Source organism: Bactrocera dorsalis, chromosome 1 (genome assembly GCF_023373825.1).
Source record: "Bactrocera dorsalis isolate Fly_Bdor chromosome 1, ASM2337382v1, whole genome shotgun sequence".
NCBI lineage: Eukaryota > Metazoa > Arthropoda > Insecta > Diptera > Tephritidae > Bactrocera > Bactrocera dorsalis.
The window spans coordinates 109,414,254-109,429,059 of record NC_064303.1 but is presented as its reverse complement, the minus strand read 5'-3'; the positions used below and the strand labels follow the sequence as shown (position 1 = coordinate 109,429,059).

Here is a 14,806-nt window from a genome sequence, read left to right as displayed (position 1 = left end):
GCAAAAGCATTGAGCGCGTAGCATCACGGTGCGTGTGCGCCGCTCTGCTGCTTTCGCGCGGGCAGAACGTACATGAACAGCGAGCGCTATGAAAGTATAGCGCTCTCCCGCGCGCTAGCAGCCTAGATAAACTGGAAATCGTGCGCGGTGCCAGTGTTACCGGTTTTTCGGTTTTTGTAGATTTGAAATTTTAACTTTTTACGAGCAAGCGAAGGTTTCTTATTCAAACTGAAAGCTGAGAGGCATATAAAGCTCCAGTAGCACCTTTTTTTATTGGTCTGGGTTTGTTGTTATGCGGTTTGCACAGGGCTTCTGCTGTCAGCTGCCAAAAATGCAGTCGAAGAAGGCATGTGAAAGATGTCACGTTAGGAAAAGTGTTCTCCTTAATTTTAGTCTCGAAAGAGCTTTGAATGCCCCTGTATTCACTTTTTCGAAAGCGCCCTGATGAATATATAACCTACAAAGAAACGAAAACTTTTGAAAAAACGGCAATTTGTTTATTTACATAGTCTCCGTCGAGTTTAGTCCTTGACCCGACGACGCTGCAACTTCTCTAACTAATTAATTGTTACATAGCAGACCTCAATGGCTACGAAAATCCCACCATTTGTCTAAACTTTTCTCCGTTTTCATATTTTGATACAAAACGAAGTCGCACAGGACGAAATCTGTAGAAAACGGTGAATTAGTTGTAAGCCAAGGGGTGTCATAGTAGAAGAGCACATTTTTCTTCGTCAAATGGGCAATTTTTTCATTCAAATTTGGGTCGAATTGTCTGATAGAATAGTCTTCGTTTCTTTCGGAACAAGTTTGATGGGCGAAGTTCATTATTTCGACTTTTCCTTGAGTTCCGATGATGTGTACCAGGTGATCCATATTTTATCGGCAGGCATGAAAAGTAGAGTAGGAGTCACGCTGATAACCTGGCCACTCATCCATAAAAGAGATTTTGTATTTTAAAATTATATGGTATATGAATGAAATTCAAAAGGGGGGATCTCTCATCCGAAGCTGTTGTATCCTTTTATTGGAATCGTTTTTTCGTGGCGGGTGCCAAACCCAGCGCAAACCCCTGGGAGGGATTTTTCGCCTTCTCACTTTAGCTCGCCTTCAAACGGATATTCTTTGGCTAGCCAGAGGATACTTGAGCTAAGACCCGGAATCGTGAGTTGCTTGAGCCATATGTAAATCGTTTTTGGCCAGTCTTAAATGAATGACGCTCAAAGAACTTTTCTCACTTGCGTGAACTTCTACACATGTCTCCATTCTCCGGCTATAACTGCGTAAGCCAATAAAGAAGACGAAGTGCGATTTAAACCGGAACGAGTTTTTTAGTCGGATTACGCAATACAGTATCTCAATTTAGAAATATAAAACAATTTTATTTATATGTAGACACATTCACTTTCAGCTGGCAACACCGTGAAGCGTGGGAGAGAGTATCGAGAGAGCAAATAGCGAAAGCAGACCTACAACAATATATTTTTCTACATTTAGCAGAGAAGTGTTGACGTTTCACATTCACTTATTTGCCTGCGCGTTAACCGTGGGTGTAAGTTGTTGTTGTAACGCGTTCATAAGTGGGCCATTTCTTGAGCGCTTGCAACTATAGACAGTCACCAGATGCCAGCAACCAAACAAATTCCTGGCGAAGCTGTCACAGCTGCTGCTTTGAGCTGCTGCAAGTTGTCAACAGACACATACACCTACTCACATACTTTCAGACATACGCACATACTTTCACACATACTAACACTCTTTCACATAAGTATCCATACACATGGTCACTTGTGCTTGCTTCTTCTGAAACATCACACTCCTGTTTTGACTACTGTTTCTATTTTTCCTTCGCATTTCGCATCTTTCTATTACAATGCCAACAATATGTATGCTAGTAATGTATCCCCAACGTTGTTGTGCGGCAACGGTAAAAGGTGATTAACCCTTGTTTGCTGGCTGTGAAAAATGATGGCTGAATAAACCGGAAATTCCGGTCACCGGGTGGTTGGTGATAACGGTAACAAAGCATTTGTATCTGTCTGTAATTATACTTGGTCAACTTGTCAAATTACAATAACAACAAGTGCAGAAAAAAATAACTGTAATAACTGTATTCAAAAGAATTGTAGCACAGCAGACTGAATGAATGCATGATTGTCTCCTATGGGAGTCGGGGCCAAGCTGGTCACTATTGTTAGGCTTTATTTCATGTTAAGCTAATTGGGTGATGTTTACAAAGGAAATTGTATGCAAGTACACTGTGAAAAATTCTTTAAGAATTTTACTTTTATATAGTTTTATATTTTTTTATTGTAATTAGTTAATAATTGGTCAATAATTTAGTCTAACTTAAGATTTATTTTGCTTTCCTTACAGCAATTGATCCAAACTCAACGATACCTAATACTGGTAAGTGCAAGATTAATTTCAAATATCAATCAATCTTTAAGCAAAGTGAATTTAAATAGAGTTTTTAGACTCATGGGTTCATGAAAAGTCTCGTAGACCTTTAAGTAAGTCAATATCTTCTTCTTTAGTAGTTAAAATGAAACGAAGTACAGTCGAACTTAACTTTTTACTGCCATGTGCTCCGTTCTGTATCATTAGTATCTCGGGGTCGAAAGCACAAGGGACCGAAGCTGTAACGTTATGAAGTTTAGAATCGAATTCGGAGCATTTTTGTTTTATATTTTAATAACAACTATTTGACCTGAGCAATATTTTTATGCTGAACTTTGGTGCAGTTGAGCCATCAAGTGAGCTTCTCTGAAATAGAAAATTTCACAATCTCAACCCGCTGTGATTGGAGTTATCTCCGCAAAACCTGGTTTCGATTCTACTTTTCAATTCAGGCGTTTTAACCTTTGATAAAATGCTTTTCACAAAGGCTCTCAACCAATCGGAAGTGGGTGAAAATTTTTCGGAAGGTAGTCGGGAATCAAAGTAACTATCAAATACCCAGAGAAGTTTAGCTAAACGTAACTTGAGGTGCCCTCTCTCATGGCTATGTAATTTTATCAATCTAGTATGTTTTACTTTACATATAACGAGCGTAGATGGAGTGTGTTCAGGGGGCAAACGACGAATCGTGACTCCCCTGGTTCTCAGTGGCAGCACCTAGTTCTCAGTAGCTCACCTTGGTTCTCGTTGGGTTTCCTTCATTCATTCTCATTGGCTCACCGTGAATCTCACTAGTTCTCAGCGACTCTCAGTGTCTCTCCCGGTTCTCACTTGTTCACGCTGGTTCCCAGTGATTCTCCCCAGTTTTTAGTGGCTCCTATTGGTCTCTTCCTGGTTATCAATGATATTCAGTGCGTTTTACTATATTAGTCCCAATTTTCGACATTTCTCTCAATGCCTCTACCTGACTCTGAATGCTTCTCAGCAACCCTCCCTAGTTCTCAGTGGCTCCCCTTGGTTTTCGGTGGTTCTCTTCGGTTCTCGTTGGTATTATCCTGTATTTATTCTCGGTTCGCACTGGTTATTCTCAGTAGCTCTCCCCGGTTATCACTCGGCCTCATCGGCTTCGCCTGATCCTCAAACACCCTTCGCAGTTCCAATGGCTCATACGGATCCTTCCTCGTTTTCAATGGGTTTCCCATTCTAATGGTTCAAAGGGTGCTCCCTGGTTCTCAATGGCTTTCAGGTTTTTATTAGTTGTGTGTCCCAGTTTTCGTTTGTTCTGAATGGCTCTGATTAGCTCTACCCGACTCTGACTAGTTCCCGGTGGCTCTCCACGGTTCTCTTCTCACTGGTCCTTTCTGGGTTTCACTAGCTCACTAGCTTTCTTTGCTTGTTATTTGTTTTGACTCATTTCCATGACTTTTTCTGGTTCTTCCCGACTCATAACTATTCTTCCTGGTTTACATTACTGGGCAGTGGCTCTCTCTCGTCATTTTCAGTGACTATCCATCTTTCTCACTGATGCTAAGTGACTCTTCGTCTTAGACATAATACTTCCGCTATTCTTAACTTAATTTGCTAATCGAATTTAGAAGCTCCCAATTTGATCGTTATCAGGTATGATCAGTGTGGGACACTAAAATTATTCAAATAGTTTCTTAGACTTAGTCACCTTGGATCTATTTTGTGAAATTATTCCACCCATTACTTACCAGAGAATGCCTTGTAGAACTGAGACGTGCCACATTTGAATTTTCGCTCGGGCTGGAGCTCCTTCTTCTTTTTTTGAACAATCAAACCACTTATTTGTTTATGAGAAATATTTTTTGTTTATATTTTTTATTGTTTTTGTTTTTTTATTTATCAATTTTCATTAAAGGAATAATATCATTTTTCAATAGTATACAGTTTAGCTTAATGCCTATATTCGCAAAGAAATAATATCGATTTTTTGTTGTTGTTTTTTTGGTTTAAATTACATAATTGCTTCGAAAGAAAATAACGTAGAGTTCTCAAGAATAACATAACAACGAGTGAACAACAAGTAAAACATATGTACATTTACATATGTAGTATATGCATGTATAGTATGTATTTATGTATAGTATTTAGTAAATGTTTTTTTGTATGTACGTATGTATAGATAAAGTACAATTTTAGAAAATTGCTAGAAAAACTTAACAAATTCATCGTAAAACGCTCACGCACTCCGAAAGCCTAAATTATTATTACGCGTAGTTTGGATTTTTTGTTGTTTTATTTTATATTTTTTTATTTTGTTTTTGTTTTTTTTTGTTTTACTTGTTTACTTGCTTAGATCTTAATTACAGTAGATTTAGATGTGTGTGTTTTCTATAGTTCGCTTAGAATTTGTATTGCAATTGATTTTCTAAGCACGCATTTCAATTAATTTTTAATATATATTTTTTACTTAATTAATTTTATATAATTTAATCAATTTGCTAGTTGGTATTGCTTTAATTTTTTTGTTTTTATGTTATTTTTTATTTTGTTGTTAGTTAAAATTTTATATTCTTATCATATGTATTTAGAAACTCTTTCGGTTTTATATACAGTTTTTATTGTTAATAAAAATTTAAAAAAAAGTTAAGATGTGTTGAAAAAAAATATGTTAAAAAATATATAAAAACTTTTTAAAGATAAAAAATTTAGTAAATAAATTTTTATTTAAAATTTTATATTAGAAAAAATTTAAAATATGAGGAAAAAAAATAAAAATAATAAAAATTAATTAATTAAGTGTATAACTGAAAAAATTAATAAATTTGTTAGCAAATAAAAAATTTATATATAAAAAAATAAATAAAAAAATTTAATTAAAAAAGTGTTTATACTACAAAAAATTTTAAATTTGATGAAAAAAATATAATTATATCCAAAAATAATTAATTAAATGTAATACTGGAAAAATTAATCAAATATTTGCAAAAAAATATATTAAATATCATTTTTTTCACAGTTTTTTTTTATTTAAATTTTAAATACATTTTTATAATTTTTTTTTTATTTTTTCAAAGAAAAACAAATTTTATGTTTGACTTTATTTTCAAAAATAATTTTTTATAAAATTTTCTCTAATTGAAATAATTATGTTTAAATACAAAAAAACTAGTTTTTAGAAAAAAAAATATTGTTTACTCTTATTATTACTATTCTTCAAAAAAATTTGTTTTTTTATATTTGAAAAAAAAATATATAAAAAAAATAAAAAAATTTTATTTTGGAAAAGCCAAATATTTTATTTCATTATTATTGTACTTTTTCTAAACTTTTTTTTTTAATTTGCTATAATTTCTCATTTAGTTCTTGCATAAAAAAACACTAACATTTTATTTTTTTTTCTAAAAGTCGCACACTAATTTAGACTTAGTTAAAAGAAAAAGTGTTTACAATTCGATTGGTTACCACTTGATATATGTATTTAGGTACGTATATACTTTTAAACAGATCAGGAGGCGGGGATATGTAATATTTACTTAGACTCGTATTAGAATAGGGATTTAGAATACTGGCGGACAACAAGATAAAAAGTTTTTGGAACTAATTTTTTCCGTTTATATTAAGAAACTAAAAATAACAAATTCTGATAAAACAATATAGATTAAGCTATGTAGAATATATTGATACATATATAAAACAATTGGCGGCTGATATGTCAGTTGGGTTTTAGGAAGTATAATATTAAAACAAAAAAAATTATTATTAACAAAAACTTAAAATATGTATTTAAAATAAATATAAAAAAATATAACTAAAATTTACACAAACATTAAAATAGTTTCAGAAAACTAAAAATTTCATTTCCGCAAACTTTTCGTACTAATTTTTTCTACTACCTTTTTCACTACCTTTTCTGCTACCTTTTTCTACTACCAATTTTTATCAACAAATTTAGTTAAAAATTATTTAGAATAATACAGAAATCACTGACTTGAAAAAAAATTTACGCGACACCCTTATTTTCCTTTTGTGACACCCTGTTTCGTTTTTTGCTTTCAAAAATCGCAATTTCTTTCAAAATATATTTATATTTAACATTTTCTGTTTCTAATTACTTGGAATTTTCATAATTATACACCGTTGCAATTAAACATAGGTTTCTTCAAACTGCGTTTTTGTTGTAGCTTTGAGTTGAGCGTTGAAATTTTTAGTACTTTTCCTATATTTACTTTTTTCATAAAGTAGCGGCGTTTAGCATAATTTCTAACTCTGCTTTTCAATCATAATTGTTTGGCATAAAAGCGTTATTTTTGGTTTCATTTAGGTTATAAGTATATGTATGCAGGTATGTATTTTTATTGGTATATGCGTTAAGTAGTAGGTAATATGTTAGGTAAATCCATAGTATGTATGTAGTAGTATAAGTTATGCTTGTAGTAGGTAAATATGTATGTATGCAGTTGGTTAGGAATATTTAGGCTATTAGAATTTGCTATTTAATGTATATATGTATGTATGCATGTATACTAGAAATAACTAGTAGGCAGCCCGCGGTGTGCGGGGGTTTCAATTCAATTCTTTTCATACATTATTATTTATTTTTTTAGCTAAGTAGTATATAAATTAATTATTCAATTAGTTAAAATGCATTTTGGTTTGGTACAATTCACGCTTCGCCGCTTTTTTCCTAAACTACTACCATTTTTACTCCTTTTTCTGACACACTTTCTACGACTTTTTTTGCTAACTTCGCCACAACTTTTTCGCTTTCTGCAAACTTTTCTTCTTCTTTTTCTACGCCCTTTTCTACTACCTTTTTTGTTACCCTTTCTACTACCTTGTTTTTTTTGTTGCTTCTTACTCTCAAACAGCTCCGTATGTTCACTTGACTTTCGCATATAATTTTTCATAATAATTTTTATTGACTAATTTTTCAATTATTTGTTAGTGTTTTTTATGTTTTCATTAATTTCTTCACTACTTTTTATACAAATACTACGTCTATAAAAAGTTCTTCTTGCCACCGCCATCCAGTGGATTGCGTATGTTTGCCGTATCCTTGATATCCTTGCTGGTGATTGGTGGACCTTTTGATTCGAAAGTCGGTTTGCTCATCGCCAACGCCGGATTCAAAACCAACATAGTACGCGGACTCATCGCCACAATGCTGGCGCCGATAGGACCTGTTTAATTGTGTGCCAACAAAGTGAGAGTTGCAGAGAGAAAGAAAAGATGTTAATTTGTATTAATAAAATGTACAATTTTCTAAGCAATTTTTTCTAGTAAAAATTTATAGCTAGTTTCAAGTAACTGTAACCGGTGCAATCGATGCAAGTAAATTCTAATGAGCTAAGCTGCAAGTTGGTAGAGGCCAAGCGGTGCCAGATTGTAGAAAAGTTCGGTAATTCTAAGTAACTCCGCTAAATTCAATTGTTTCTGCTACTTTTTTATAACTAAATAATCGAGTGAAAATACTACTGAAGGAAATAGGTGTAAAAACAGGCAAACATTTATTTAATTTATTATACAAATATTTTAAAAATATCGGAAAGCATGCTTAAAGCGTTTAAACAAGCAAGGCAGGCATAATTTAAAATTTTTTATATACAAAGGAGAGGAGCTTAAAAATATTTTTTATTGAGTGAATATGCTTTTCAGTAATAAAAAATCATTATTTTTTAGAAATAATAATATCAAACAAAATACTATAAAATACTTTTTTAAGTGTCCTTTGTTTTGTGACGCCCTAAAATAAGTTGTGCTCATAAAAATAACAGTTATATTCTTGCATATGTTCTTTTTTCAAAAGCAAAATCTCATACTATAGCCCAGCGAAATTATTTTCCTCCATCAATTCAATTGAAAATGAATACAGATAAGGCAACTCTACTCAAAAATATTTTAAACTGTGAGCCCTCTTAAGCCTGTTTAGTTTGATACCCATATTGCTTTTTAAAAATTGTAAATACATAGGTGGCAACCCTTCTCAAAAATATTTTAAACCGTAAGTCTTCTCAAAACGGTTTAGTTTGATACCCATATTGATTTTTAAAAAATTTAAATAGGTGGCAACTCTCAAACTTTTTTAAACATTTCTAGCACTCCTTATAAGAAAAAAACTTCCTTATCGGTTCAACTTCAAGTTCTCTAAACTCAGCCACACCACAGAAAAAATCTAAAAGTGTGGCAACACTGAATGCCGTTCGTTCTCTATTTATAAGACTGCGGTTGTTTCACAAGCTTAAATACAAGCTCTCTTATTCCTAATGTGGATATTATGCAATTTGGAAAGCTCTTTCTTAGTACCGACTGAAGTAAGACCTCTCTTTATTATTAAGCCGCTTTCAAGTAATTTTCTAAAAAATATCTGATGGATAGGTAAAGTTAGATTAGGTAAGGTAAAAAGGTTGATTTCTCGTGAAGCCAAAAATATTCCCACTTAAGCTGCTCGAAATGCTTGTCCATTGTGATGCTCCGAACTCCAAAGTACAGATCAAAAACACCGTCGTATATCTACAAAGCGCCTAGAGTCTGCCACAATTTTATTGATTTATTGAGCGAGCTAATATCTACTCCAGCCAATTCCCCGGGTTCTGAGAAAGTATTGCAGCCAAGATCATTCCACCTTTGTCTGACGAAAGCTGGACAGTGATGGAAAAGGTGTCTAGTTGTTTCAACCCCAGCTTCCTCATTGCAAATTTAACAAGCTACGTCCTCTAAAATACTTAACCTCACCGTATGAATGCCAATGGGACAGTGTCCAGTTTGGACCCTTATCTTTGCGGCTTTGTGAACATTGCTAAGAGCTTGTGGTTTCATGGACTTTTTGTGCTCCACTCTGGACCAGAAAGCTTTCGCAACCCCACAAGTGCTGATTACTAATCAACTAGTGCTCAACTCGCTCGAAGCCCATAAATCCAGCGCTCGATTACACGAAGGCACGGCAACCACTGGTCGCTCCCATCCCAATTTGAGTATGGGTTCCTTTTCTTGCAAACTGCCCTCCTTTACAACTTCCGACGATTCCGCTGAGATCAAGCAACCATACATGTTTATGTTTAAGTTTCACTGTCCTAAAAAAGAAGTACATCAGCTGCTACCTTGATGGTTGCCACTTCTGCTTGAAAGACATTTCAGTGGTCTGACAGTCTGAAACAAGAGTTCATTGAGAGCTCCGTATAGAAGACTCTCCCTGCAAACTTCCCCTCCTTTTGCGCTTCGATCCATCCGTCAATAAGCTCACCGCGCTTCTACTAAAGCGACTCAGCCCCATCTACCATATACATATGTATCTATGGAGGTATGTGGCCAAAGAAGAAGCTTCTTTTAATTTATTAATGTCCCAACTTATCGAAAAATCGATTTTTCCATGAAGCACTCTTCAAAAATTCAGATAAATTTGTAAAACCTAACGAATGCAGACTAAAAGAAAGGCCTGAAAGCTCCAATGCAACATTTCCTTCTTTTACGAGAATTAAAATGACAGATTTGCTTATTTCTTAACTCGAAAAATTAATAAGAATGGAGAATAAAATCAACGGACATCAGAATGTTTGGTTCTGGGAGTTTTTAGTGTAGACTGAAGTCAAAAGTAAACATCATAAAAGATTTTCTTAAGAAAAAAAGATCTGAAAGCAGTTTTCACTCAATCAAAAATATTATTTATTACAGTACATACATATTATTTACAGTTTTATAATATCTTTAACATGCATAAAATATATAAAATCGTTTAATAAAACAAGTCACCAAATTTCGATTTAAAATCAGCTTGAAGCATATGTATATACAGCACTGTCTAAATTATTAGAGACGCCAATTAGTATTTTTATTCTTATAGATTAACACATAGTTTAGATAGAAAATGGGGGAGAGAGGATTCAAGTGAAACACTAATGTCATCAGACTATGCACACCTATACTAAAATGTTTCTATTCTAAAGGGTGGTGCTATTTGGGGAGCAGCGTAAAAATCGGGTTCAATACTCGTGTATATTTACATATACAAATAATTGCACTATTTGGTAAATGTCTGGAGGAAAGAATATATAAAATTTGTTACAAGTAAATAAATGAGGAAAAATGTACATTTAGGTAGATGAACACACCCGCCCAGAATCCGCAGGTATGCATTTTTCTGATACCTTTCTTTTCGTTTTGACTTAATTTTCGTTTTTTGATTTTTTGTTTCGCATTTTGTTTCATTTCGTTTCGTTTCGATTTGTTGGTGATATTTTCGCATTTTTTTGGTGTTTTGTTTCACAATTGGTAAATTTACAATTTAACGGTATTTATGGAAATTAAAATCATGATAGTGTTTTGTAGTGCAATTCAATTTTTGCACACGATTTGTTTGTTTGATTTTTTGTATTTGAGAATTGAGGTTACGTTATCGGGTATTACAACAACATGTACAAATAGTTAGTCGAAACTGAAGGCCATATCTGAAAGATATAAAAGTTGGAAAAATATGAAAAGTAGTCGGTTACCTGGTTGAAAGCAAACGAAATAAAGTATTGTTGAAACGAAAATTGGAGTAACAAAACCAATTGGAAATTTCTGGTTTGAGGAAGTTAGTTATTTGATGAGGAGTACATTTTGGGTTAAGAATTTTGTGACGCATAGATTAATTAGGGTGGTCAATTTCTAAAAAAAATCTAAAAAAATTAATTTCATTAAATAATTAGGGTTGTTCATAATTTTTTAGAAAATTACTTTTTCTTAAGAATTAAATTTCATAAAAAAGTTAGGGTGGTCCATAATTGTTTACAAATTTCCAAAAAAATTAATTTCATAAAATAGTTGGGGTAGTCTATAATTGTTTAGAAATTTCTAAAAAAATAAATTTGATAAAATAGTTTCATAAAATAATTAGGGTTAGGGTAGTCCATAATTTTTTAGAAATTTCCAAAAAATAAATTTCATAAAACAATTAGGGTAGTCCATAATTTTATAGAAAATTTATAATTTTTTCTAAAAAAATTAATTTCATAAAATAATTAGGGTAGTCCATATTTTTTAGAAAAGTTTTAACTTTTTCTAAAAAATTAAATTTTTGAAAACAATAAATTATATGGTAGGTTGTGGAGTCTCTTTAGGATTGTACGCCATTTTCGATATTATTTATGTGCCCATTAAGACAGAAGTACACCTCACGGCTGAAATCGGTTTGCCGGCCAAACCGCGAGTTGTCAAATACAAGTGTTTACTTTTACAACTCATATGTATATTAATTATTTCTTTTTATAACTATAATGTACAAAAATTCCATTATTTCAAAATCTAATAAAGTATTCGTCCGAAATTTAACAAATTTGAAAATGTCAAAGCACTTTTAAAACAAAAAATTATAGTAAAAACTTTTAAAATATTTCACCACCCTAGTAGAAAGTACGTTCCCACGACAGTTGGGTCTACGCAACCGGAACGGTCCCTCGACAGAATTCCGCCTCTACAACAACAACAAAGTGTGTTAAATTGAAGGTTTATGTTACTTATAAGTAAAGACTCTTGAAATAAAAAAAATTTAAATGGACCACCCTAACGATGTATAAAAATCAAGAAAGAAGAGTAGTAGAAATATATATAAAATATACTGTGTATATCAAAATGAATATGCAAAATTCATATGTAAACAAAAATAATTAAATAAAACGGACCACCCTTATTGTACAAAATATATTTTTTCCACAAATCGCATTTCTAATACATTAGTTTTAATTATTTCTAAATCCTAAAACTTCAACTAAAATTCAGGAAAAAAAATTTCAAAAATAGAGTCACCCTACCGATTTTTGAGAGCCTCTAAACCTGAAAAAGGGTTATCGTAATGAGAAAATTTAATTAATCTAAGATATTCTCATCTCACGAAGAACCGTCGCTATTTTCTTAGTTGACGGTAATATCCTCCGTCTCAGGAAAGAAATTTCGAGACCAATACCTCGTAATTACACATTACATAACAGTACAAAGGCACTGTATCTAGACACTTATGAGAACACCAGGCGCCAAACAATGCAACTTAGAAGTAGTAATAGAAGAAGAAGAAGAATAAGAAGAAGAGGAAGAAAATAACAGACACATACCGACACGCCATTACGACAATAACAAATTACGTAAAATAAAAGCAAACGACGATATAAAAGTAAGTAGCGCTGTTGTGCCTCGAGACACCCCGCGAAAGAGGAACTCAAGCGCAAGTCAACACAACGCAACTTACACATACCACAGCAAAGAAAGTACGATGCAAGACGAAGCTAGCGTTTCGGCAAAAAGCATAAATTGTTGGTAGGAGCCCAATGGTGGATGGGGGTGCTTGTATGATCGAGCGTTGTTTATGTTGTTGCTATATTTGAATCGGGGTTGCCTTTTTTCGCTTTTTTTTTTTTTTTATTTGGTGAATTATGTTAATGGCGTTATTGTTGTTGCCTGATCAGTGTACAAACGCAACGGTTCACTTTTATTTGCTTACATACTTGTACTTATGTATCTGGTTAACAGTTAAGTGGCATGTGTGTGTGTGTGTGTGATGGCTTTTCGAGTCTCGAGACGATGTTTGACTACATACATACATATAATTTTGGAGTTTTTGGTGTTTTAGGTTATCTAAGGAAGGCTATTTATTAATGCGGTGTGCTGATTTTATATATGTGTATGTGTGTATTTGTATATGTATATATATGTATGTATACTACATGTAAATAGCGCTTTTTATATTACATTTACTGTCTGTATATGTATGTGTACTGGTGAATATCGCCTTTTGTGCATTTTATGATTTATTTACAATGAGTTGGCTGTACGTGTGTTTGTTGGTTTTTTCATTTATTGTTATTGTTGTTGTATTTTTTTCATTTGGATGGATGTTTTTGTATTGCCGCTAGTAGCTTTGTCTACTTGCAATTCAAAGCCTACACTCAAGCATTTCCGTTATTTTTCCTACTCGCGTCTTCGTCGTTTGCTTTATGCACACACTTTGTCGCCTTTCACTGTGCTCCTCAATATTTTCAACAACATTGGCAACAACAGTGTTTTTGTGATTGTTAGTGTTGACGCTTGTATGCATGGCTAATGTCGGTGGCACCGCTATGTGTGGTGAACAACGCCGCTATTTATTTCAAAGCAGCCTACCCATTTTACCATCCTTTGGCTTGCCAATCATTGTTGAGTATTCATCTATATTTACAAAAACAAAATAATGCACAATAATGTTGTTAACAGGTAAAGCATATAGGATATTCAATACATACGTACGTACATATATAATTATATATATATATTGAACATATCTTATATACATTATATAAAGTAAGAGAGTATATAATATTTTTTGAAATTAAACGAGCACTTAAAAAGGGTCGCATAACCTCAGAAATGTTTTAAATTATAGGCGTGGATATAATTTGGTTAGTAGAGGACCTGAAAACTCGATAATAAGTTGAAACAACGCATTTCCCAACACGCAGAACTTTCATTAGTTTGGCTACAAAACCTTCAACCTGTCACGCATACCGGTTAGTAAGAAACTGAAAAATAAAACTGTCTCAACTGAAAATTTTTGCTATACAACGTCCAAGGTATTGCGCAAGTAATGATAACCTGAGTTGAAAAATCCCCTCCGAAGCCTGGCTTACAAATTTAAAAAGTTCACATTAAGTCTGGGTGGTTCCGATTTATAACCCTCTCAACACTTCAGTATTCTAACTTTTTTGTAGTTAGAACCCAGAACCACATCGATATGCTTAGAGTCCTCGATCTCTATTGTCCTCTCATTCGAATTGAGAATTCTTGGCTTCGTCTTCATAATTCTTCAAGTGGTATCTTAAACCTATGTTGAATAAATATTTCATCCTTAGATGTGTTGCTAGCTTAACGTGATTATATAACTAATACGTCTTCTACCTGAAGTAAGAAACTGTATCTTATGGATAGACATGCTGGTAGAATTTAGTCAGAATACTGATGGAGGTGCAGTTTAATTTGAGCTAAAGTCTTCGTCATACAGGACGTCACTGCCTTTTGCGAACCTTAGGGGCAACTTAATATCTTATTTTGATGCTTCGTCTAATGCTTTGAACAGCGAGCGAATTCGACATCTAAGCCGAGTTTTAGATAAAGCTGCGTAGGAGCATTGGAGGTAACCCTGTACCTCTCTCAAGTTTAACCCTCTGCACTTTCATGTATCATCGTTACTTATGCCTATCCGGTACGCATGTGATGCCAGTAGGTTGTGACCTGTCGTGAGACAAATAAACTTCCTGCAGCCTTTTCGAGGCCATGTGAATAAAAAACGTAAGTGTTTTCCTTCCATTCATGGAATTTTGACGCCTCGTATGTGATTTTGACGTTCCTACATGTCCCTAAAGAATTCAATCTCGCCCTGATCCGCTAGTCAGCTCTTTCGGAAATTTCATTGTATATTGTTTTTAGTGACTTCCGTGTT

General features: G+C 33.3%; 1 protein-coding gene across 5 annotated transcripts in view; it reads right to left on the bottom strand.

Moving 5' to 3' along the window:
• Positions 1-5,723: 5,723 nt before the first annotated feature.
• Positions 5,724-14,806, bottom strand: part of LOC109579315 (potassium voltage-gated channel protein Shaw) — a 32,139-nt gene continuing 23,056 nt past the window's right edge. For 2 of the 5 annotated variants that reach the window (XM_049455111.1, XM_049455115.1), the window contains one exon: positions 5,724-7,547. In XM_049455111.1, the coding sequence (XP_049311068.1) occupies positions 7,366-7,547 (182 nt within the window). In that variant the 3' untranslated portion in view covers positions 5,724-7,365. Of the gene's footprint in view, positions 7,548-10,472; positions 10,809-13,278; positions 13,540-14,806 lie in introns of all 5 variants that reach the window. The other 3 variants (XR_007422605.1, XR_007422606.1, XR_007422604.1) reach the window with 3 other exon arrangements.